Consider the following 25,487-nt stretch of genomic DNA (forward strand, 5'->3'; position numbering starts at 1 on the left):
GCCAGTGAAAAGAACCAAATATTTATTAAGTTTGTAAAAATCTCATGACTTTAAAGCCAATCTTGCGATTGTCTAAGGCTTGAGCCTAACCGTGGATACACTAGATGAACACTGCCACAGAACGGAGGAGTTCTTGCCCTTGCATTTGGCCCCATGGTGCCAGGGGCCACACAAGGCCCTGCTTCTAGCGTCTCAGTTTGGTTTGTGAAGAAGTCAGGAGTGAGGAGGGGGCTGGCAAGGAGGCTGTCTTGTCTGGTTAGATTGTAAGCACTTAAGGGCAGGGATTGTCTGCTACTCTGTATTTGTACAGCACCTACCACAACCAGGCCCCGATTTTGGTTGATTCCTTAGCACTGCTGTAATGAATGTGATTAATAACCTGCCCCTCTCACCATGAGGGTAGCCCCCTGGCATTCGGGGTACAGCATTTTGGCCGTCAGGCTGGAGAGGTTGGACGCCCAGCTCTAAACTGTCATGGGTAGAGCAGGTCGGCTGTGAGCAGTAGGATCCTAAGCCAAGGTTTCCCACGTGGCCGCTGGGAGCTACCTCACCCGCTGGGGTGTTGATTTTGCCCATGTCTGGGCTAGAGCTCCCCGGTAGACCTGTCCCGAGCCAGGCACTGCTGGCTCTCCTGACCTCTCCAGAGCCCCAGCGGTCTGCTGCAAGCACCATTCCAGGTCTCGCTCCTGGGGTCTGGCCCAGCGGGACACCCTACCTGGGCCTGGTTCTGACTGCACGGCCCCCACGGGAAGCAGTTCAGAGGAGTCAGTCAGCTCTGTGGGGCCAGGCTCGCCGATACCTGGCAGTTAGTGCCCAACGACATAGGCTGCCCTGAGTATCAATGTGCTGCCTTAGCTCCCATTTCTTGCCCTCATGCACCATCCTGCCACGCTACCAGGGTCCTGCCGTGCCTCTGCCCTGACCCTCACTGCCCCATCTTCCTTCCTCACTCGGCCCTGACTGTGCCTCCCTTGCAGGGTGCCATTGCCGGGGGAGGGGGGCAGAGCCACCACCCTCCATGGCCCCTCATTGCACCAGACACCCCCAAACCGCTCGCTCGCCCCTGAGAAGGGAGGCCAGCTCCCTGCCCTGCAGGTCACCAGCAGCGCGTCTGTCCCTGCACCCCCGTTAGCTGTTTGGTGTGGTCCAGATGCTGATGCTGCGGATGATCAGCCATTCGCTCTGACTCTCCGTCACGAGGATCCGCACGCACTCCGCGGCGGCCGCCGTGCTGTTCTCCAAGCCCCTCCATTCAAAGTGTCCCTTCTCAAAGGCTCCGACGTGGGTGTACAGAGCACAGCCCTTGCCGTTCCCCTGCCGCTGGCTGCCCAGCTCCACGGCCCCCGCGCGGAGATAGTCGCTGTGGCGCTCCTTGGAGCCGGTGTGGACCTGGAGCCGTGAGATACGGGCAGGCTGGTGGAACACGATGGTGAAGTGGCTGCCGGCAGCTGGGGCTTTCCCCCAGAAGTACTCCGGCATCGTGCTGTAGGCCTTGCTGGGCAGGTAGGCCTCAAAGGTGTCCATGTCCGTGAACATCACAGCCGGGGGGTTGTCAGGCAGGTCCAAGGAATCTGCCTCGAAGTCATCGTCTTTCAGCTGGTTGACTGTCCCTTGGAAGGAGGAATACAGGCCCATGTGCTGGAAGAGGGATGGCTTGAAGCGAATCACCTTCTTCTGGGTGAGCAGCAGGCGGAAGTGCCCCAGCAGCCAGTCACACGGCATTTCCTGGTAGAACAGCAGCAGGAACTGGGCCAGCTGGGGCAGGTCGCTGGAGTGGTAGAGTTTGCCAATGTAGCCCAGCTTGGAGAACTCCAGCATGACCCAGTAGGAGCCTTCCTGGGATGCCACTGCCTTCCTGATGGCCGTGAAGAAGGACTTGGAGCACTCCACGTCGTCCTCAATCATGAGGTAGTAGGAGGAAAGGTTGGCAGCGAAGCTGAGGAGATAAGCATAGTCCACGTTCTGCTTGGATCTGAACCGCACTCGATCCTCGGCGTCATTGTAGTTCCTCTTCAGGCCTTCCAGGGGCGGGTAGCACTCCGGAGGGGCATGGATAACCAGCAGCTGGCCCCGGAGGAGGTGGGGAGTGAATCTTGCGGTAATGTCCATCACCACCTGGGTGTTCCACGCCGAGTCCGGGTCAGCCAGGTGCACCACCACCACCATCCCCTCCAGCTCCTCCTGGGTTGACTGACTGAAGATGGACTTCAGCGTCTCCAGGAGGTAGTTTCCTCGCTTCCGCTTGACGGACGACAGCCCCACAGTGAGGAACTCTGAAACGCGGAGAGATGAAAGGACAGACATGAGCACCGCTGACACGTCAGGAAGGCCCAGACCTTCATGGTATTTAGGTGCCTAACTCCCTTTGAAATCCAGGAGAGTTGGGCACCTAAATCCCCATGAGGGTGCGAGCCTAGCTGGTTTCATCTGAAGCCAATAGCAGGTCCTTGTGTTTCAGCACAGGCTGACGCCCTGTACTGTAGCCTCTAGGACTGTCTCAGAGGGTGGCTGGGCCTTTGTGGGGAGTTGTGCCGAGCCTTACAGATGATGGATCGGCTACATCCCACCTGAGATAGATCCACTAGGGATCCGGTCATTATCGAAGCCAGCATGGCTCAACTGGGAAGAGGAGGGAAGGAAGGCCTGGGTCCAGCAGGAGAGCTACGGGAAGCAAGTTGGCTCCTGTGTGAGGCGCTGGGGCAGGGTCTGACCCCCAGGCAAGTAGTCTGTAGAGTAGGAACTTGTAGGAAATAGGCAGGTCCCTGCAGGAGACTCCGGGTTAGGGGCAGAGATGATTGATGTGCTGCATTAGCATTGTGTGGCAGAAATAAAGCCGAAGCCCGAAGAAAAGGGCCTGAGGGTAGGGTCTGGGGGTAGGGTCCCTCCTGCCTGGGCTGTGAGGGGACAGGCGAGCAGCCTACAGAAGGTCTGAATGACATAAGAACGGCCATCCCGGGTCAGAGTGATGGTCCATCTAGCCCCGTAGCCTGTCTTTCGACAATTGCTGGTGCCAGGTGCTTCAGAGGGAGTTAACAGAACAGGGCAATTATCGAGTGATCCATCCCCTGCTGCCCAGTCCCAGCTTCAGGCAGTGAGAGGTTGAGGGACACCCAGAGCATGGGGTTGCATTAGGGACACCCAGAGCATGTTAATAGCCATTGAACTTTCCTAATTCTTTTTTGTTCCCAATTATACTTTTGGCCTTCACGCCATCCCCTGGCAATGATTCCCACAGGTTGACTGTGTGTTGCGTGAAGAAATACTTCCTTTTGTTTGTTTTAAACCTGCTGCCGATTGATGTCACCAGGTGATCTTGTGTTATGTGAAAGGGTACATTACACTTCTTTAGTCACTTTCTCCACACCAGTCATGATTTTACACACCTCTATCATATCCCCCCTTAGCCGTCTCGTTTCTAAGCTAAACAGCCAGTCTTCTTAATCTCTCATCTGGAAGCTGTTCCACACCCCAATCGTTTTTGTTGCCCTTCTCTGTACTTTTTCCAATTCTAATATATCTTTTTTGAGATGGAGTGACCAGAACTGCATGCAGTATTCAAGGTGTGGGTGTACAATGGCTTTATATAGTGGCATGATATTTTCTGGTGTATGGTTCCTAACGTTCTGTTCGCTTTTTTGACTGCTGCTGCACACTGAGTGGATGTTTTCAGAGAACTCTCCACAATGACTCCAAGATCTCTTCCTTGAGTGGTAACAGCAAAATTAGATCCCATTTTGTATGTATAGTTGGGATTACGCTTTCTAATGTCCATTAATTTGCATTTATAAACATTGAATTTCATCTGCTATTTTGTTGCCTAGTCACCCAGTTAGTCTGCTGTGGACTTAACTATCTTGAGTAATTCTGTGTCAGACTTTGCCACCTCACTGTTTACCCCTTTTTCCAGATCATTTATGAATATGTTGAACCACATTGGTCCCTGTTCAGATCCTTGGGGGACCCTGCTATATGCCTTTCTCCATTCTGAAAACTGATAATTTATTCCTGCCCTTTGTTTCCTATCTTTTAACCAGTTACTGATTTATGGGAGAATCTTCCCCCTTATGCCATGACTGCTTACTTTGCTTACAAGCCTTTGGTGAGGGACTTTGTCAAAGGCTTTCTGAAAATCTAAGTACTGGATCACCCTTGTCCACATATTTGTTGATCCCGTCAAAGAATTCTAATAGATTGGTGAGGCATGATTTCCCTTTATAAAAGCTGTGTTGATTCTTACCAAACAAATAATGTTCATCTATGTATCTGGTAATTCTGTTCTTTACTATAGTTCTAACCAATTTGCCTGGTACTGAAGTTAGGCTTACCAATCTGTAATTGCCAGGATTGCCTCTGCAGCCTTGTTAAAAAAAATTAAAATAAATCGGCGTTACATTAGCTATCTTCCAGTCATCTGGTGCAGAGGCTGATTTAAATGAGAGGTTACAGACTACAGTTAGTAGTTCTGCAATTTCACATTTGCGTTCCTCCAGAACTCTTGGGTGAATCCCATCTGGCCCTGGTGACTTATTACTGTTTAGTTTATCAATTTGTTCCAAAACCGCCTCGATTGACACCCCAATCTGGGACAGTTCCTCAAATTTGTCACCTAAAAAGAATGGCTCAGGTTTGCGAACCTCCCTCACATCCTCAGCACTGAAGACCATTTTAAAGAATTCATTTAGCTTCCCTGCAATGGCCTTATCTGCCTTGAGTGCTCCTTTAGCACCTCGATGGTCCAGTGGCCCCACAGCTTGTTTGGCAGCTTCCTGCTCCTGATGTACTTTTAAAAGGTGCTGTTAGTTTTTGTGTCTTTTGCTAGTTGCTCTTCAAATTATTTTTGGGCTGCCTAACTAGACTTTTACACTGGACTGGCCAGAGTTCATGCTCCTTTCCATTTTCCTCGGTAGGATTTGACTTCCAATTTTTAAAAGACGTGTCCTTGTCTCCCCCCACCCCTTTTACTCTGTTCAGCCATGGGGGCATTTTTGGGGTCCTCTTTCTTGTGGGTCTTGAGAGCGACAGCACTTGGCTGGAACTCAGGAGATTTGGATTCGTTCCTGGCTGTGACACACATTTCCTGCGCTATGTTGGACGTGTCACTTAGGAGCACGTTCTCAACAAAGCTCAGCTTCTATTTAGGCACCTCAATAAGAGCCAGATCTTTACAAAATGCTCATTGCCCAGTGTGCTGAGAGGTCTTGAAAATCTGACCCTTCATTTCTCCAGGCTTCAGTTCCCTGACTGTAAAACGGGGGGGACGGATGACACTTCCTTTCCCCAACTTTGTGTCTGTCTTGTGTATTTCAATGGTAGGCTCTAGGAGTCAGGAAGCATATCTTACAAATTCTTTGTGTAGCAGCTAGCACAATGGTAAATGTGAATTGTTTAATGATGCTGGTAATTTCAGGAGAACTGTGTGTGTGTGTGTGTACCAGCCCTTAGCTTATTCATCATGTTCTCTTGTTAATTTCCCCTTTGTGTCCTACCTAATCTTTCTCAGTGAAAAGCTCCAAGCCTGTGTTGTTTAATCAGAGTGGAATAGCTGCCATCTCTCCTGACCCCAGATGACCCAACCACTTCCACTGCACCTCCAAACTGTTGCAAGTGAGAATTTGACTGCCCCCAGAAAACCCTCTATGAACACACAAGTCAGGACAGGGTCTCCTCTCTCTTCTGCCGGTCCCCTTCCCTAAGGCTGAGCAGGAGTGGGGTACCAAGAGTTGCACAAACAGAGCTAGAAGGAATCTGTATGTCTTGTGCCAGATCTTTTTGCCCATTGAGTGACAGTGTCATGCCATCTATGCCAAGGGGAAACTCCCTTCCTGGCTGGGATGGGGGACACTAACCCCACACTGAGCCGGCAAGGGTTATAGGGCTGCTGTGGGCCCACTCAGGCCTGCATCGCTGCCAGGTAATGAACAAATGGGCAGTTAAAAAGGGAAGTGGACAGCTCAGCAGGTGGCTGGCTGTCCAAAGAGGAGAACAGACCTTTTATCTTTTGCTTCCTAAGGAAAGGATCAGCCCAGAGCCTCTGCAGAGACGGCTGACTGGGTGTCAGAGCTCAAGGGGGCAGAAGGTGGGCCGGGCGCAGGATCATGGAGTTTGTTTTTGGAAGTAAAGCAGTAAAGCAAAGCAATAATTCACAGGCCTGTGAGTCCCAGTGAGACTTTGGCAGGGTGGGGAAATGCCTCATTACACTCTGGTGGACTTTTGCACCCTACGTGAGTCTGCCCTGTGGTTTGTCTCGGCCCCGGGGGCAGGGGGTCACATGCTCCCATTTGCAGCAGAGGGAAAGCCACAGCCCACTGTTTCTGTTTTGGGCTCTCTCCCGTGGGCGTGAATAGCTCCTCAGTGATAAATGTCTCCCGCCGCTCTGGAGAGACTCAGCTGTGTGTTTGCTAGAACCTCGTGAGGGTGTGGCAGCTTGTAGCTTTCAGAGGAGATAACAGATAGAGGCTATGGGGGAGCCTAGCCTTTAACTTGACCTGCAGACTAACGTGACAGCTACAACCTGCCTTGTCTTCACTAGGATGTTAACTCAGGTAAAGCCCACACCATTCTTCTGAGTAACCGCTCCCAGACCTCTCAAACGGGCGAGCCTCGCCACGGGCAAGCCAGCCAAGCCCAGCACCCGAACACAGGCACAGACTCATAGAACACAGATTTAGAAGGGACCACAAGGGTCCAGCCCCCTGCCACGATGCAGGACTTGTGGTGTCTAACCCATCCCAGACAGACGGCTCCAGCCTCCTTCTGAAAGCCTCCAGTGAAGGAGCTTCCACAAGCTCCGGAGGCGTCTGTCCCATTGTCCTGCTGTTCTGACCGTTAGGAAGTTTTTCCTGAGGTTTAATCTAAATCTGCTCTGCTGTAGTTTGATCCCATCGCCTCTTGTCCTGCCCTCTGTGGCCAGAGAGAACAACCTTTCTCCATCTTTTTTATGGCAGCCTTTCAAGTATCTGAAACCGCTATCATGTCCCCCCTTAATCTCCTCTTTTCCAAACTAAACATAGCCAGTTCCTTCAGCCTTTGCTCGTAGGGCTTGGGATCTATCCCTCTGATCATCTTTGTCACTCGCCTCTGGATCCTTTCCAGTTTCTCTACATCCTTTCTAGACATCGGTGACCAAAACTGGACTCCGAACTCCAGCTGAGGCCTAACCAGTGCCGAGTAGAGCGGTATTCTCTCTCAATGCAACCTAAAATTGCATCTGCTTGTTTTGCAACAGCATGGCATCGCTGACTCATGCGGAGGTTGTGATCCACCACAGCTCCCAGATCCTTCTCAGCTGTGCTGCTGCCAAGCCAGATATCCCCCGGTCTGCATCTGCGCCAGTTACAGAAATCGGTCAGCCTGCTTCCCAGCAGCCACTCTGCTATGGCGGTGCCTCTAACCCAGCGTTTCTCGCCAGTCCCCGAGATCTCCCTGACATAGTTTAGGAAGGCAGCAAGTCAGACCCCCTGGTATCAAAAACGTTGATAACCACAGCTCTGGACCGTCTCTCTCCAGATCCAGCGGCTGGCAGAGAACGCTGGAGGCTAAAGCAGGCCGGTCCTGGGATACTCACTCTTCCTGGAGGGGGGGGAGCCGGCGAGGTAGAGATAGGAGACGTTCCTGGAGGCAGAGGCGTTCCACAGCTCCTGGGAGCTGCGCAGGTTCCCGTCGGGTTGGAGTGGCTGCAGAACTGTTTCCTGGGCCCAGCGTTTCACCTCCTTCTGGGAGCCGGAGCAGAGCCAGCGTTAGCTGCCGTTAGCACACCCCAAGGCAGGCCAGTGGCAGATACATCTCGTCCGCCACGGGGCGTCCATTCCAGCCCAGAGCCCCCTTTGCTCAGGAGGGCTAGAGCTGGAGATCAGCACCCCCTAGCAGCCCTGCGCCATCGCCCACCCGCCAGTCATGCCCTCCCCCTGCTCAGACTTCTCCACCTGAGTGCGGCAAGGGAGGAGAGGCCATGAAGCCCCCAATTCAGGGACAGGAGGTGGGGTTAGGAGAGGGGAGTGTGGACCCCAGAGTGAGGGGAGGGGATGCGGGAAAGCCCATGGGGCAGGGCAAGGGGAGGGACAGGGAAGGGATGCGGGGCAGCCTGGGGCAGGGCCAGGGGAGCCCAGACCCAGAGTGGGGGCTGGGGATGTGGGGCAGTCTGTGAGGCAGGGCAAGGGGCGGGACAGGGAAGGGATGCGGGGCAGCCTGGGGCAGGGCCAGGGGAGCCCAGACCCCAGAGTGAGGGGAGGGCAGCCCTGGGGCAGGGGAGGGGAAGGGATGCTGGCACAGCAGTTTGGGAGCAGAGGGGCAGGCAGAGGCGAAGTCTCCGCCCAGCCCAGCCTGGTACTCACCACCAGTGGGTCCTCCGGGCACTGCAGGCGGGTGCTGAAGAACAGGAGCAGAGCCAGGAGCATCAGGGCAGTGGCGAGCAAGCGCTTTGGGAAGCATCTCATGGCAGCTGGGCTCCGCGGGCAGGGGCTGGCTCCTGGGGGCGTTGCCAGTTTCAGCCGGGCTCCTTCGGGGGAGAGGTGAGAGCGCATGAGGGGCACGGTTCGGAGCAGCGCGGCCTGCTCGGGGAGCAGGGCAGGGAGGGCTGCTGAGCAGCCAGCCAGCGCCTCGGCTCTCATGGTGCAGAGAGCCGGGGTCCCAAGCGGCTCTCACCAGCTCCCGTGACGAGCCTGGAGCTGCGTGGCACAGGCCAGCTCTGAGGGCGAGGGGCCCGGCGGGGAGCTGGGGGTGTTTGCTGGCTCTGCAGGGGCCAGGAAGAAACCGCCACAAACAGGCTGAATTCCTGGATAAACTTCAGATCTGCCATATTCAGTTCTGCCACCTGACATGAGCTCCCTTGACTAATTTGTCAAATGGACAGGCGAATACTTGGTTTCAGAGGGGCAGCCGTGTTAGTCTGTATCCGCAAAAAGAACAAGAGGACTTGTGGCACCTCAGAGACGAACCATTTTGAGCATCGTGCTACAGCTCACTTCATCGGAGGCGAATACTTGACTGCCTCCTTGGGCTGGGGGAGGAGGGCTGTCAAGTACCTGAGCATATAAACAGCACTCAGGGCAGATGGGTGCCTCACCCACTGGTCTAGAGCATATTTGAAGGGGGAGGCTCTCTCTCCTCCCCCCCACAACTCCAATGGTGAGATGTCCCACAAACCCTGGTCCATGAGAGCTCTGGGGCAGTTCCACCGCCAGATCCGATCACGGCCCTGAGCGCTGGAAGATCTGCAGGCACAGATCCATGTGTACGGTGCACAGCCGCTCCTGGGCTCCGCCAGATAAGTAAAGCGACTTGTCTAGGGGGCTGCACCTGAAGGTCACGAGGAAACATCAGCTACTGCAGAACATGCCTGCAGACACGGGTGAAAGGAGCACACCCTGGGGTGGCTCTGACCTCCTGGCTTCCCAGGTGCCCTACGCAATGTTTGTTTTGCACTCTAAAGCCTTTGATGATCTGGCTTTTGTCGTCCCTTGGCTCTCTTCTCAAGTGATACCTGGAATTTCAGAGCCGGGGGGTGACTTGTGCTATCAGCACCCAGCACCCTCAGGTGCAGCCTGCGACCTGCAGCAGGAGTCTGGCATGAAAAGCTCGGGCAGGTTCGGGCCGAGGAGAGGCAGCTGCACAAGAGTAGACTGAGTTTTGTTCCCTGTCACGCACGCTACGCGGAGCCCAGGGCCTGTTCCAGTGCGTCTCAGCTCCCCTCTGACCACTTGAGCTGGCTTCAAATTCCAGCCCAGGTACGAGCGCTTGGACGCACCAGGTGCTGGACCCAGTCTCCGGGGGTTAAAGGATATGAATGGCGGGGTCTTGCTCACAACACTTGATGGCCACCAGTAAATAGGAACCCCAAACTGCTCAGTACATGAATCCAGCCAGCCCGGGCTCCTGGCGCTCCTACCACCGGCTCCGACAGAGGAAGGTGCAAGAAATCCCCTAAGGAGCAATTACGGACGAACCTGCCCACAGAAGTTTTGCCCTGACCCCAGTCATGTGCTAGTGGGTAGCAGGAGGGTTTATTAGTCCTCTCTAGCTTCCCTTTTGCCTTGGGAGGATGGGCAGGGCCCCCAGTCAACACTGGCTAAGTCACTTATTATAAATGTTATGGAATTGTTCTGGCAATGATGCAGATGCCCTCGAAACACATTACAGCCCTTTCTACTTCCTGCAGCTGTCGCTCCCACCCTGTGAACCAGGGAGCCAGCTGGGTTCTTTCCCTGACCACAGCAATTCCTGCCAGCATCAGGGTACCAGCCACTCTGCACCGAGCTCTTGCTGGCCTTTATAAAGACCAGATGCTTTTCAAGCTATCACCTGATGCCCTGGCCCCACAGCCTGCGGACTTATTAGTCCCAGGTGGACTGGGTCCATCTCCCCTTAAAGGGGCCAGGCATGCTGTGACACCTATCTAAAGAGTTCTGGAAGCACCCGTCATGGCGTCCATAGTTAAAGCTGAGTGAATTGTGTTCTTAAAGCAAGGACTCAGCTTGTTCATTATGTCCAGAGAACACAGCATCAACCCTCTAAAATTACAGCACTCACTCGGAGCGTAAGCCAAATTCTGAAAGAATTTACAAATCAATCTAGTAGTTTAGGAGTGGAAACGGATTTAAAAGTGGGCCTTTAGAAAGTTAGCATTTGGCATCAGGTTTGGTTGTTTTTTTTCCCCCCCTCAGCTTAGTCATTGTCTATCTAGGCAAAAATTGGCAGGGAGATGAATCCTGAGCAGATCCGGTGCAAAGGGTAGCTTTTGAAAAGAAATATGTAGGATTTCAGACTGCAGAAAACGTGTAAATTGTTAACCATGACAGCAATTAACCATCGGAACAATTTACCAACGGGTCGTGGTGGATTCCTCATCATTGACAATTTCTTAAATCAAGGTGGGATGTCTTTAAAACAACTCACTAAAAACTGCCCGTTGCCAAAACAGCCACTGTCTGCCATTGTCCTCTGTCTATGGCCTGCCTTGGAGGCAATATGGTTGAGAGCAATGGGAGAAAGCTGCCATCTTGGGAAAGGGCAATTTTTTGAGGGCATCTCAGAGGGAGAAGATTCCCTGTGCCAGTCTCTGCAGACGTGAATGTTCAGTTCTGAAAAATAAGGGCAGAGAATTACCACTAATCCTGAATCATGCTGTCCAGATCTACCCAGTAGGATGGGCAGGGGAGAAGGGAAACTGGTATACGTGTGTGGGGAGAGCAGGAGGGGAGGGGAGGTGGGTGTTGATCCCACTGCTTTGAGCTGATCTGGGGGTGCAAGTTTATAAGACATGGTTGGCTCAGTCGTCGGGGTCCTACCTCCAGCCCAGGACTCCTGCAATGAGAGGGGAGCTCTCCAGAGCTGGAGGCCTGGGGGACCTATAGTGATGTTATTGCAATCCCGCGATAACTGCAAAAAGGATACCAGGGCCTCACAAAATGCTGGGCTTGAAAGTCCATACAGGTGCCCACCCCAGCACAGGACTTAAGTGCAAGAGAGTCTCATCCGGTTCTTGCAGAATGGCCCAAAAGACAGAACTCCAAGCACCTCCCCTGCCTACATCGCCTGTAACTGCCCCACTAGTCCATGATCTGCGGGTGCTCCGCACCTCTGGAAATCAGGTCAAGGGGACTCAAAGCTGGTGCCCACAATAGCTGCCCCATTTCACAAATATTGGCCTTAAGTTCAGCTACTCACTGGAGAAGAATCGAGACCTTTAACAAGATGCCAGTCCTTTTAAGCCTGACTGGAGAGCTGTGCCAGAGGAAACCAACCATGACATCTCCGGTTGACTGGCACCCTGTTTTCAGACAGGAAACAACCGGCTGCCCATATTCAGGGGAGGGATCCCACTCCTGTGGACCGAGGTGCGACCCCACAGCGGAGCTCTCAACACCCCTTTGCTCACGCACTCCTGCACAAGAACGCAGCTGGCCCGTTACCACACACTGACAAAGTGCTGAAAACGACGTTCTCACAGAGAGGACGCGGCGGTGGGAAAGAGTCCAATGCACTAAGTAAATTCAGGAGTCAGCTGCCGCACCTGCCTCCTTGTCCACTTAATCACAGATCCTGGGCCAGGCTCCACAAACTGCCTCTGCCCTGGTTTCCTCTCCACGCAGGGACTGTGTGGGCAGCGTTGCAGACGATAACTCCTGTGGTGGAAGCCTGCCCAATCCCATATCTGGAGGGCAGTTTGCAATTCCTGGCCTCCCTTGATCCACAGGCTGTCCTCTGGTTACGGAACCCAGACATTGCACCAGGACGTCTGCATGCAAGAGGAAGGAGTATCAAACCTGCCTTGCTTTCCGCTCTCTGGCCAAGTAACTTCCCTTCCAGTGGAGGCCAGGAACATGCAGACAGTCAGGACAAAGACGAGGATGGGAACCTGAAATTCAGGTCCAGCTAACAAGCCAGGTGTCTCAAACAAGCCTCTTTTACAAACATCCCCTCTCCACCCCCACCCCGCCAAGGAATTCCCTGTATCAACAAAACCACGCTCTCCTAGAGGGCCAGGCCTAGCTAGGGGACACACAATGAGACTTTGATGAGGTCTGCAGGGCTAACTGGGGCTCTTCCCTGCACTCCAGGATCCCCGATTCTACCTCCTTCACAGCTCTGGACTGATGAAAGGGAGTGTGATGATGTTACACGATGTTCATATATTATTGAAAGGTCTGGGCAGGAAAAGCTTCTTGCATTATGTTCTCAGCCCTGCCCGCTGGCATCTGCTCCAGTGCCAGGCTGAAATAGTCCATAGCACTTAGAGCATTAGGGAATGAGCTCTCCCAGGAGGACTATCCTCTGTGGGGGCAGGGGAGAAACCGAGGCACAGGAAGGTTGGAGAGGATGACCTTGATGGAGTGAGACAGGGTTTTACCATTAGGAATTCTGGCCTGGTCTACCCTGGAAGACATTCTAGGTGACGGAGGAGTTGGCGGGGTTGTGACATCATGGGTACCAAAGAAGTGAAGTCTGTAGAGACAGGAATGGAAGGTATTTTTACTCAGATGGTTTAAAGTTCATTGGCTTGTTTGTGTCAGCAGTGGCCAGAGCACTGGACTGAGACTTGGGGAAACCTGAGTTTAATTCCTAGTTCTAGTTATTAATTAATTCCTAGAAATTCATTGGCCTGCTGGGTGACCCTGGGCAAATCATATCGTCACTCCGTGCCTCAGTGTCCCCATCTGTAAAATGGGGATAATGATCCTGCTCTTCCTTTCTGGAATGCTTTGGGATCTGCGGAGGGAAAGACCTAGCGACTATTTTTATTTAATACACACACACCCAAGGAAAGCTCTCCCAGCGCTCCCACTGCAAGAGTTCTTCCAGTGTGCACAGACCCGAGCTAGCTTTGCTCTCACTAGCAGGAGTGCCGACAGCTGTGAAGCTGGGGCAGCACGGGCTGAGTCCACAGCCAGGGTCCCAGGGAGGATGGTTACTGGTGCAGCACGTGCTGCTGCGACTTCACTGCTATTGTTATTGGAGCGAGCTAGTGCAAAGCTAGCTTGGGTATGTCTGCTGTCACCCCTCCGGTTGCGTCTGCTGTCACCCCTCCGGTTGTGTCTGCTGTCACCCCTCTGCTGCTGTCACCCCTCCGGTTGTGTCTGCCGTCACCCCACTGCTGCTGTCACCCCTCTGATTGTGCCTGCCGTCACCCCTCTGGTTGTGTCTGCTGTCACCCCTCTACTGCCGTCACCCCTCTGGTTGTGCCTGCCGTCACCCTTCTGATTGTGTCTGCTGTCACCCCTCTACTGCCATCACCCCTCTGGTTGTGTCTGCCATCACCCCTCTGCTGCTGTCACCTTTCCGGTTGTGTCTGCTGTCACCCCTCTGCTGCTGTCACCCCTCCGATTGTGTCTGCCGTCACCCCTCTGATTGTGTCTGCCATCACCCCTCTACTGCCGTCACCCCTCCGGTTGTGTCTGCCGTCACCCCTCTGGTGCCGTCACCCCTCTGACTGTGTCTGCCGTCACCCCTCTGGTGCTGTCACCTCTCTGGTTGTGTCTGCCATCACCCCTCTGCTGCTGTCACCCCTCCGATTGTGTCTGCCGTCACCCTTCTGATTGTGTCTGCCATCACCCCTCTACTGCCGTCACCCTTCTGATTGTGTCTGCTGTCACCCTTCTGATTGTGTCTGCCGTCACCCCTCTACTGCCGTCACCCCTCCGGTTGTGTCTGCCGACACCCCTCTGCTACCATCACCCCTCTGCTGCCGCCACATCTCTGATTACCTTGTAGACACCCTCCAGGAGCCAGACAGTACATCTCAGGCCCCAAAGAGAAAGCAGGAGCTTCAGGATGCATAAGGACCAGTTCCTCTGGGTATTTGGGTTCGCCACTGGAGTGGTTTCCCAGCTTAGACGCTCCCATTTCCAGCCCAGTAATGGCTCCTGATGACGGCCGGCACCTTTAGTCCCACTGATGTCTTTCAGTGAGAACGGATCCCCATAGCTAGCAGTAGTCCCGAGCGAAAGCCACTCAGCAGGCTCCTCTTCATTGCCATTGACTTCTGCACACATCCAGGCTCTCTGCAACAAAGAACCTGGAGGGCGCGTCTCACCCCCGCCGATGAGGGATGAATCTTGCATCCACTGCAGACCGAGGCGAAAAGCCCATGGACATTAGTGGGACTAGGGTTTTGCCCAGGGACTTTTCCTTTTACGCATGTACAAAAAAAAAAAATAATCTAGGGAATTTAGGGCCTGACCCATTAAGGTCAGTGGAAAAACTTCAGCAGACTTTGAAGTCGGGCTCACAATACACAGAAAGGTCCGGGTATGTGAAACCTGACCGACAGCAGGAGAGTTAAACTCACACAACCAATGCTGTGCCTCCAACCCCTGCAGCCCCGCGGTCACAAGACACAATGCTCGGCTTGGGCCTTTTAACAATTTTCACATCTTCTCTGGAGAGGTCTACTGCCTGTATTCCTACATAATGTCTCTTTCCACCGGGGTGGCCAACCGGTGGCTCTGGGGCTGGAGCTCCAGACGCTAGCTTTCCAATGGGCCGGGGGGTGCTCACTGCTCAACCCCCTGCCTGCCCCCTCTTCACTCCCTTCCCCAAGGCCCCTGCCCCTTCCCCTGAGCCTGCCATGCCCTCACTCCTCCCCCTCCTCCCCCCCCCTGCACACATGAAACAGCTGATTGCAGGAGGCGTGGGGAGGGAGGGGGAGGCACTGATTGGCAGGGCTGCCGGTGGGAGGCACTGAGGGCTGGAGGAGGGGGAGCGGATGGGGGGCTGCTGATGTATTCCTGTGGCTCTTTGGCAACGTACATTGGTAAATTCTGGCTCCTTCTCCGGCTCAGGTTGGCCACCCCTGCTTTCCACAACCACTAACTGCTGTCAGGGTTGTTTTGTTTCTGATATTTACCCGGCAAGGATTTGTAAGTCACATTGTCAGCGCTTCCAAAATAAATTGTTAAAAACAAAGAAAACAACTTCCATCAGCGCCCAAGAGTAAGGCGGCTCAGGCCCTTCCATGACCGAACAGTCTTCGGTCACTCATGCATAGATCACAAGTGCTTTGCCTGGTTGTCTAGCAGAGCGCCCAAAGTCCCACTGGGGAGTACCAGGGGTTAAAGCTGTGACTCAGGGCAGTGGTAACCTTGATTTCGGTGACTTCTAGGGTGACCAGCGGTCCCGATTGTATAGGGACAGTCCCGCTATTGGGGGCTTTGTCTTATATAGGCTCCTTTTACCCCCAACCCCTGTCCCGATTTTTCAGCCTTGCTGTCTGGTCACCCTAGTGAAGTAGCACAATGCAAGTTGATTGTTGCCTTACTGATTAACTTGGGGATTTAAAATAAAAAGGTCTGGCTTCATTTTCTCACCTTGGTCACTGAATTTCTGGGCTAATTCTGGAATCCAGCCCCGCAAAGCAGCCGCCCTAGCTTGGGCTTTACTGATTGAGACCATGGCGAAGAGAAGCCAGGTCACGGGGTACTTGAGGTCAACAGACTCTGGTAAAAGGGGGGGGCCAGTAATGTTATTATGGGATGATCTTGCAGCACCATCAGTAAGGTTGCACCGAGCCTTCTGTGGAGAGACGATTTTTTTAAGTGCACTAAAATCCGCACACGTTGTCAAACTGGCCAGAGAACTGCTGGGCCAGCGGTGAGCCCAGAGAGCGTTAGCACTGGAAATTGGGGGCATTTGGTACGGGGGTTCTCGAGATTCCGCCCCCACGCTGTGATCTCGTTTTAAAATCTGCTGGTTCTGACTACCCTTTTTTTGCCAGAGCTAGGGGAAACCTAGAGGGAGTACTCACACACAGCTTCTATTGCTGCGCTGCCCCTCATCTCAGCTGGCTGTCAAAACCCCGTGGGTCAGCCGTGAGGAGCCTTTGGGTCTGGTTGTCCGAGGGGTGCACATGAGTGCAACAGCTCCAGCATGCCAGCAGGAGCAGGCTGAGCGACGCAGGCTGGGGCAGCGTTCCTTTGCAAAGGCAACGTTTCAAAGTGCTCTGAAATGCACAGGAAGAGTGAAATCTGGAATGCCGGATCAGAGGCTAGTTCAGCTCGGTGGGGCCACCCCGGGGTCGTTTGATCAAAGGAGTCCGGAGATACAGTTGCCCTGAAATGTCCTGCTTTTAAAATTCGGGCCTGGTGCATATCGCAGACACGCAGCAGGGAGAGCAGGGTGGGGGACGCAGCACAAAGCGCGGAGACCAGGCCGGGAGCTTATAATGGCCTGGCTTGGTGCATTATCTTGTGTGGCCAAGTTATTTTTTCTGATCCTCAGATCGACTTTGGCTGCCAACTTGCCTGCTCTGGAAGGGTACAAAGTGCTGCTAAGCATCCGTAACTCCCCTATCACAACAGGGTTTGCGGATGGATTGAGAACTCTAAGGCAAGAACCCACACCAGGGGTCACTCCCACTGCATACGCAGCCTGTTGGTGCAGCTTACGGGTGAGCTGACGTTTCCGGGCTTTAAGGCGCTTAAATGAGCACAATAGCTAATGAGCGTTGCTGGGTCATTAACTCCACAATTGAGTCTTTGTGCATACGGCACTTGTGCACTACAAGGGCTTGACGACACAGGGAAACTGACCCGCCCATCTATAACAGAATAATTTTTCCCCTAGGGCTAGGCCAGTCCATTTCCCTGTGTAGACAAGCATTCCGTCGCACTTTGCTTTTGTAACCAGGCCGCAGCTCTCTCAGCCGGCCTGGCGACAGGAGCCCGACACTTTCCCACAGCTCAGCCCTGCGTCGGTTCAATCCGTGCACCTGGACCTACAACGCTGCCTGGCTGCGTTTGGATTGACGCATTGCAGGGAAACGCAGGCAGCTATCCCATAGTGCCTCAGCAGGGGACAGGGTGCCTGGCAGCTGGGCATTCAGAGCAGCACCGGCAGCATGCAGGGCAACGGACTCTGGGATTCCCTGCCGCACCAAGGACAGCCAGGCCTGGCCCGCCTGGTTACACAAACACCCTTCGGGAGGCCTGGTTCCGATGCAGATCAACGGGTAGGACCTGGCTCTCAAAGAGAATCCTGTGTCCGCTGAGCCCTCTGGCCAGGTGCCTGCCCGCTAACGGTACCCAGCACCTGGGGAGTGGACAGGTGACGTGGCGAGCGCCAGGCGTACCGAGCCGTTTACCGGAGCAGACAAACGTGACAGGGTGTCACCAGAGCCTGCGGGGACTTCATAGACTCATAGAATATCAGGGTTGGAAGGGCCCTCAGGAGGTCATCTAGTCCAACCCCCTGCTCAAAGCAGGACCGATCCCCAATTTTTGCCCCAGATCCCTAAATGGCCCCCTCAAGGATTGAACTCACAAGCCTGGGTTTAGCAGGCCAATGCTCAAACCTCTGAGCTATCCCTCCCCCCGCAAACATGCTGTCAAATCCTGTATGTCTCCCAAAACAATAAATTCTCCTGGGTGCATGGAATGGCTGAGGTAACCTTTCAGTGTTGGAACCCTAACTTCCTCCCTTCTTAGCTTACTGGGATGCTCACTGGGCAGCCAGAATGTGGCATTAGTGTTGGGTTTTTTCCCATTTCTAGACGGCTGCGTCTGCTTTCACGGATCTGCTGTGCTGTTCACACGCGCTGGGCCCACGCCCAGCAAACTGGCTGCGAGGAACCGATTCCCTAGCTGGCGAGGCTGCGTGGGGAGGGGACACCAGAGATAAAACAGCGTAACCCGCAGCAAGACTCGTGTCCACCTCTCCTGTCGCAGTGGAGACCTTTAGGCCCACATTCTCAAAAGTATTTAGGCACCGAAATCCCATTGAAAGCAATAGGATTTGGGCGCATACCTACCTGTGAGAATGTGGGTCTTAAACACGACCAGTCTGATGAAGAGACCTGATCCACCAGCAATCAGCAGGGGGGACAAGGGAGTAAGGCCACCATGAGAGCCGCTCCCTTGCGCAGGGTTGTGCTAGCAGCCAGATGGTCTGTAATAAGCAAAGGCCTCGGGGATGGTTATCGAGCCTTGAGCGAGTCCCCCTAACCTCTCTGCCTCAGGCTTCCCTATCCATCCATCCGATGCAGCCTGCTCCACCTCCCAGGGGAAGCGGAGAGTTCAGCAGTGGAAGAGCACCGCAGCTAGCAAGGCTCGTGCAGGAGCGGGCCACAGCAGCGAGCGGTGTGTGCAGGCCGGAAGAGAAGGCATCCCCTGGCTCCCATGATTAGTGCGGAGTCCCAGGCACTCAACAGACAGGGATGGAGACAAGGACCCTTCGACAAGGAACTCACTCTTTGAATAGGCAATGCACGGATGAAAGACGAGAAAATACCAAAGGATGGGACAGGAAGGTTAGCTTGGAGACAGTCAGATGACGGATCATTTCCTGTCTTTTGGCAGGGGGCAGCAGAAGAGAAGGGCTTACAGGGAAAGGGCATTTGAGAGGCAGAAGGCACCTGAGAGCAGGTCAGGGAAGAGGTGCTGATGCCAGGGTGAGCTGGGACGAGCCTGGGGCCATCATGCCGGATGGGTGGAGAGAAGTGTGGAGCTAGAGAAAGGCAGGAGTGGGGCTGCCTGGGGCCTTGCATGCCAGGGCTAGGAGTAAGCACCACTGCAGAGGGGCTGGGGAAGCAGGTAAGCAGGAGGATTTCTGGGGCAGCAGGGCTTGGGAGGGAATTGCAGGTGGGTATTTGCCAGGGCTCCCAGCCGGTAACGTACCTCGAGCTGGCTGCGGCTGCCACCCCCACAGCGAGCAGGAGGAAATCCCACAGACTCTGCTCCCTCCCACTTCCTTGCTGCCTTTGTAAAGGAGGCTGCTGCACCAGAGCAGAGCAGGAAGTCAGGCCGGATGGGGCTCAGTTCCCGGCAAACTGAGCAGCTCCTGCCTTCCTTCACCAGCGGCGCGCAGCGGGGCTAAGGCAGGCTCCCTCCTGGAGCATGCACCCCGAACCCCCTCCCGCACCCCAACCCCCTGCTCCAGTCCTGGGCCCCCCCTGCACCCAAACTCCCTTGCAGAGCCCACACCCCCTCATGCACCCCAACCCCCTCCCCAACCCTGAGCCCCTTCACAGAGCCTGCACCCCTAACTATCCCCTGCACCCCTAACTGCACTGAGCTGTCCCTCCCCCCTGCACCCCTCCCCCCCTCCTGCACCCTAACCCTGGGGTTGGGGTGCAGGAGGGGGGGAGGGATAGCTCAGTGGTTTGAGCATTGGCCTGCTAAACCCAGGGTTGTGAGTTCAATCCTTGAGGGGGCCATTTAGGGATCTGGGGAGTTGGTCCTGCTTTGAGCAGGGGGTTGGACTAGATGACCTCCTGAGGTCCCTTCCAACCCTGATATTCTATGAGTCTATGATTCTATGTTAGACATGAATAGCGCCTGGGAGTGATGTCAATGGGGCAGGCACGGCCTAACCCCAGCATCGGTACTTCTTGTCGGGCCTCGAGCGAGTGTGCACACCGGAAGAGAAGGCAGCCCCTGGCTCCCATTGTTAGTGCGGTGTTAGCCCCAAGCCTTCAAAACTACGAGCCACGTCCCCAGAAAAATGGTGAGCTTGGCTTAAAAAAAAAAAACCACAGGATTTTTAGATCCAGCCTGATATGTTTTAGGTGCTTTTGGGTTCAGGGGTCACCTTTTGGGGCCTTATCAACACAACTGGGAGGGCTAGAAACTTACTTTTCTTTGAAAGGAGAAGCTGAGAGTCTCTGTGATGGGGCGCTTGCCCCACACTGGGCTCTAAGGGGTTAATAGAGCCCTTGGGAGGCTGTGCAGGAGGTGGCCAATCAGAGAAGGGCTGCGAAGAGTAGCCAATCAGGGCCAGGCTGGCCCATATAAGAAGGGCTGCTGAACACAGGGCAGCTTCAGTCACTCCCTGGAGCCTGAGGAGGATAGACTGCCTGGCAGGCTGAAGGGAGCAAGCACCCTAGATAGAGCAGTGTTGCAGGGAGAGACGTAGGGAGCTCAAGGCAGCTCCTGGCAGGCTGTAGGCTGAGGCCGAGGCCCTGAGACAAGGGCAAAGAGGCCACAGGGAAGTGGCCCAGGGAAATCTACTGGAGTTGGAGGGGGTGCTGCAAGCAGCAGCCATCTACAGGGTCCCTGGGATGGGACCCAGAGTAGTGGGTGGGCCCGGGTCCCCCCCGCACCCTCACTTGCCACTGAGGAAGTGGCTGGACTAAGGGACTGTGACATTCCCCCGAAAAGGGGGAGCACAGAATACAGCACAGCCGGAGGACTGTGTCACTGAAGAGAACGTCGCGGTCCTGGGAGTGACGGGGGTCCCAGCGCAGAAGTGACGGTGGTGAGGCACCGCCAGAAGGGGGAAGCCTGGCGAGAAGTGCTAATTCCCACGACAGCTGGCAGGAGGTGCCAGAGTGGAGAGTCCCACCCTATCACCCTCCTAATCACACGACCTCATGAGCTGAGGCGTTAAGAACACCGCCAAATATTGTGCGTGTAACCCGTAGCCCTTGCTAGGTGGGGTGTGTACAGCCAGAGCCCACAGCCGGATTCTTAGCAGCAACTCCTAGGTTTAGAGCTGGAGGCCACCAGTTCAATTCCTGCTGCTGACGCTCTCCCAAGGGGCCTGGCATGACAGGGGACTCGTGATGAAAGCGTGGGAGTTCGGCAAGTCACAGAGTACAGACGCTCCCTGCCCTGAAGAGCTTCCGGCCTAACAGAGGGGGATGCAGGAGACAGCGGTGCTGGCGAGAGAATCGCACTGTGATTAACAGCTGGGATGGGGGAGGAGCATGAGGCAGCGGGATTAGGCAGGGGCCCCCTCCATGGGGGGCAGGGGAGAGCAAAGGTTGGGGTGTTCACTCCCAAAATGGGAAGGGCGGGCGGGCTCAGCTAATGTAAAGGGACACCATGTACCTGGGTGTCACCAATCATGCCTCTGACCCAAAGAGTGCTCTGTCCGAAGGGTTTTTTAGCAACCCTCTGGGTCAAGTCTGCCTCAGTTTTCACCCCTTGTTGTCCTAGACTGTCCCCTGGTCCTGTTGTGTGCGTGTGTGGCTCTTTCACGGCAACAGGGGAAAGAAACACACCTTGAAAGACACAGGGAAATAGGCCTGTGCCAGGGCAACAAGGGACCAGGGGAATGATTGGGGGGTAGAACCCGACCAATCCCCTCCCTCCACGCTGAGCAGCTTGTAAATGGCTGGTGGTGCCTCTCTTATAACCAAAAAGAAAAGGAGGACGTTTGGCACCTTAGAGACGAACCAATTTATTGGAGCATCAGCTTTCGTGAGCTACAGCTCACTTCATCCACTGAATGCATCCGATGAAGCGAGCTGTAGCTCACGAAAGCTGATGCTCAAATACATTGGTTAGTCTCTAATGTGCCACACGTCCTCCTGTTCTTTTTGCGGATACAGACTAACACGGCTGCTCCTCTGAAACCTGTCTTATAACCAAGAGTTGACTGCAGGTCAGATCAGGGTCTGAGTCAGCCATCAAGCCGCGGGATGGCGCAGCATCAACCTCTCCCAAGCCCAGGCCCCAAGCGAGGAGAGAGGGGGCAGGTGCACAGGGCTGGCCGTTGCCCCACTCCGGCCCCCCTGAAAGATGTCATTAAAGACCAGCCAGGGCTGCATGGTCAGGGCTGCGTTGCTCCCTCAGGGCTGAGTGTGCTGCGAGGCCTGGCTCCTGCGTCTCCTCCCCAGGTGGGCGTACAGAGGAGCGGGGAGGGGGGATTGCCCTGCTCCCTGGCGGGCTGAGGGGGGAGATCACCCACGGGCGTCGCCACGGAAGGGGATGATGGGTGCTTGGGGCGTAGGACTGTTACGCCGTCAGCATCTCCCTGCTGCTGCCTGAGCCTCCCCCAGCCAACCCAGGGCTTGGCTGCACCATGCTTTGCCCCACATGGCTCAGTGGGGAAACCATGTCAAAGCCCTGGCAGCAGGGCCGGCGCGAGGCATGAGCCAACGAACGGCCAGTCGACCCTCCCTGGCGCAGCTGCAGCCAGTCTCCCATCGGCATAATTACTCTGGCGTGAAACTTGCATTGCTGGGGGAGGGGGGCGCTTCACATCCCTGGGCGAGGTAAGTTAGATCGACTTAAGCGGTAGCACAGACCTGCCCTAAGCAGCTCCAGGGGTCCCCTATTCACTTTTTATTGTAAGAACCTGCCTGTTTTAAAATGGGGGGGGAAGGGGGGCAAAATGTTCCTGGCTGTGCCCGGCAGCAGGTCAGGGGGGCCGGGCAGGGCCAGAACCACTCCCTTCTCTAGTGCTTCCTTTCCCTTGGTGATGGTTTCACAGCCTGGCTGCATGTGGCTCCTAGCTAGTGCCCACGGGAAAGCCCCCCAGGAGGACAGCTGGAGGGAAAGGACTTACTTCGTCTGGCTGAGCCGGCTCCCCCAGGGAAGGAAGCCGCCGAACGCCGGAGCTCCCGTGTTATTCTCCTAGTTCGCCCTTTCGCTTCCCTGTGCCCGGTGCCTCTGCTTTCCTCCTGCACAAGCCCCACCCCGAGCCGGGGCTCACGGCTCACATTGGAGGAGAATCTGACTGCAGCTGCTGTGCACAGATCCACTCTCCGGGTTAGTCCTGGGGGAGAGAGGGCTCTGTGTGCAAGGCAGCTGGGTCTGGGCCGTCCCATCCCCACTCCAGCAAAGGCCAGGGCCTGCTCAGCAGAGGGACAGCTTGGACCGGAGGAGAGGGACCCCGGGGCGAGGCGTGGCTGTGGGGAAGCCGAGGCTAAGTGGGTAACTGCCCCAGCAGGATCTGGCCCTGGGCTGGCAGCTGCCAGCAGGGCGGAGGGGAACCCACGGGTGAGTGTGTGTTACGGGGGTGCCCCTGGGTGCTGATCCACAGGACCGAGGCTGCTATAGCCTCTGCCAAGGGAGGCTGGACTCCTTAGCTCCGTTCTGAGGTGGTGGCACGTGGCCGAGCTTACACCCATGCAGCTGCTACTGCAGGCTCGAAGCGGACGGGGGAGAGCTCGCCCGTCACTTCCTTACTCCAGCCGGCCGACGTCGCACTGGCTTAGGGAGCTGTAACTTGCGTTGCTCGGGGCGGGGGGGCGGTGGCCTATTCACCCCCCGAGCCACAGGTTATACCGCAGTAAGCGGTGGCGTGTACATAGCCTTACCGGCTACGCTCCTGGCGCTGGAGGGCCCCGGTTCAGTCCCTGGTGCGTCAGCCAAGATAGCAGCCTTCCCAGGAGCTCAGCTGGGGCCAGCCTCCCCTGATGGCCCCCAGGGACTTGAAAATGCTGAGGCGGGTGTGACGGTGACACGGGCTGGAAACCAGCCTGGGATGGCTGCCCTGCTCCCTCGCCTTCAGAGGCCAGCTCCACCGGAGGGGTGCTTTGCTGGTACACTCCAGGGGCAAAGTCTTTCTCATGCAGACACAGCCGAGACCAGCAAACCGCGTGTATGGGCTAGCTTATTCCAGTCCCCCTAGCATACTCGGTATAGCCTGTGTGTATACTCACTGTAGCCTGTGTGTATACTCAGCATAGACTGGTCTAACAGTGTTTATACTAGGGCTTCGGCCAGGCGGGGTCACCCCTCGACACCCCGTACCTGACGCCGTGAGGAAAATAAGGAAAATAACCCCCTTGCCGTGCTGTCACCCCTCCCTGTGGCAGGCTGCTCCAAGCACTGGGCCAGGGGCACAATGCCTGGCCCGCCCCCTGTAAGGACAGACTTTCAAGGTGGCTCAGCACCACAACTGGGGCCAAATTGTCCAGTGAGTTGCCAACATCCACCTGCTGCGCTGCTCCTTGGACAATCAGAGTTTGGTGCCTACACTACACGGGACCTGAGTGCGCTTAAAAACTCTGCCCCCGAAAGGCCAAACACAAATACGAGGCAGCTTCCCGTTCCCACCTAGTGAGGCTCACTTCAGACAAAAGCCAGGGGACAATCTCCCCCCGCCCGTCACCCACCAAGTCCTAGACAAACGGAGGGGCCCTGGGCCGCCAGCTCTCCTCCCCACTCCCCGCAGCACCTTCCCTGTGGGGTTGCAGACCGACAACCCCTCCTCCCCCCCGCCCGCTGCAGCTACGGCTGCTCAGCGGTGACCTTGCCCTGTCCCCACCAAGGCCGGAAATCAGAGTGCAAGGGTGGCTGGCTGCTTAAACCCACCCCAGTGCCAGCCCCTGGAGTGGTGTTTTGTCACCGCCGGGCAGCGGTTTCGCCCTGTTCCTGCTGGAAACTTTGACTCACCCGGAAAGGCTCTGCCACTGTCCCCGTGGTCGTCCGACTTTGAACAGTGTGCTCAGGACTGGAGCAGTCGCTTGCCCAGCCGCTGGGAGGGTTGGGACTTCCTGGATTCAGTATTTGTGTGTGTGTGTGTGCGTGTGTGAGAGATTCCGCTTTCAGTGCAGGGTGGCAGCTGAACGTACTTCACAGCTGCACGTTGTAGTCTGCCCGGGGCTGTATCTGCTCCTCACGGCCCGGAGAGACCCCACCCCGGGGGCTTGGAAACATCTCTCCTCAGGAGCCCCGGCCAGGGCCCCCCTGACTGACCGGAGGGTCATGCCATAGATTTGCCTCCCTGGAATTTCTTAACTGTGGAACCCGGAGAATGGGCTTCTTTCCTGTGGGAAGCAGGTGGCTTCGGTCACACTGGCCACAGAAGAGCCCCGAGGTGGCCATCTTGGCCCGGGGCAGCCCTCCTTCCACACGGCCAGGGCTAGCAACAGTGTTCAATGAACTGCGAAAGCCTGGGGCACGGTTCAGCAGAGGGTGAATGCCGCGATGGACTGCAGGAGTCACAAAGCCCGGGTTATAATCTGTGGGTAGGGGCAGAGCAAACGGCAGGCCCACTGGTGCAGGCAGGGCAACTGGGTGCAAACTGCCGCTGGCAGGGGTCTACCCTGTCCACACTGCGGGGTCTGAAATGGGGCAGTGTGGACGGGGCCTGAGCCCAGCGTGTCAGGTGAGTCACCTGACTCTAACGGCACGGCCGCGTCAATCAAACACCTCTCGTCCGCCAGCAAACAGGTGGTTCCCACAAACCCCTTCCAGCTCCCCAGCGCTGCTTTTCCTTTTGCTGGGTTCGGGAAACCCCCCCAGGAATGGGCACGGCCTAGAAGCACGTCGGTGAGAGGGCCCCTCTTGAGCACTGCCTGATGCTACGGAAATGGAGGCTTTGCA

The 25,487-nt window shown here is 55.7% G+C and overlaps 1 protein-coding gene across 5 annotated transcripts; it reads right to left on the bottom strand.

The window, feature by feature from the left end:
• Window positions 1-24,865, bottom strand: LOC140901397 (alpha-1,6-mannosyl-glycoprotein 4-beta-N-acetylglucosaminyltransferase). Of its 5 annotated transcripts, none has more exons than XM_078849779.1 (4): window positions 24,555-24,865; window positions 8,331-8,494; window positions 7,565-7,712; window positions 1-2,273 (listed from the first exon to the last, which is right to left on the bottom strand). In XM_078849779.1, the coding sequence occupies exons 2-4, from the start codon at window positions 8,430-8,432 to the stop codon at window positions 1,129-1,131; spliced, it is 1,395 nt and encodes a 464-aa protein (XP_078705905.1). In that variant the 5' UTR covers window positions 8,433-8,494; window positions 24,555-24,865; the 3' UTR covers window positions 1-1,128. The 5 variants fall into 5 exon arrangements, with proteins under 5 accessions (XP_078705905.1, XP_078705906.1, XP_073176278.1 ...); XM_078849780.1 differs by lacking the exon at window positions 24,555-24,865 and adding an exon at window positions 23,474-23,837; XM_073320177.1 differs by lacking the exon at window positions 24,555-24,865 and adding an exon at window positions 22,720-23,190.
• Between the last annotated feature and the right edge of the window lie 622 nt (window positions 24,866-25,487).

Source organism: Lepidochelys kempii, chromosome 21 (genome assembly GCF_965140285.1).
Source record: "Lepidochelys kempii isolate rLepKem1 chromosome 21, rLepKem1.hap1, whole genome shotgun sequence".
Lineage (NCBI taxonomy): Eukaryota > Metazoa > Chordata > Testudines > Cheloniidae > Lepidochelys > Lepidochelys kempii.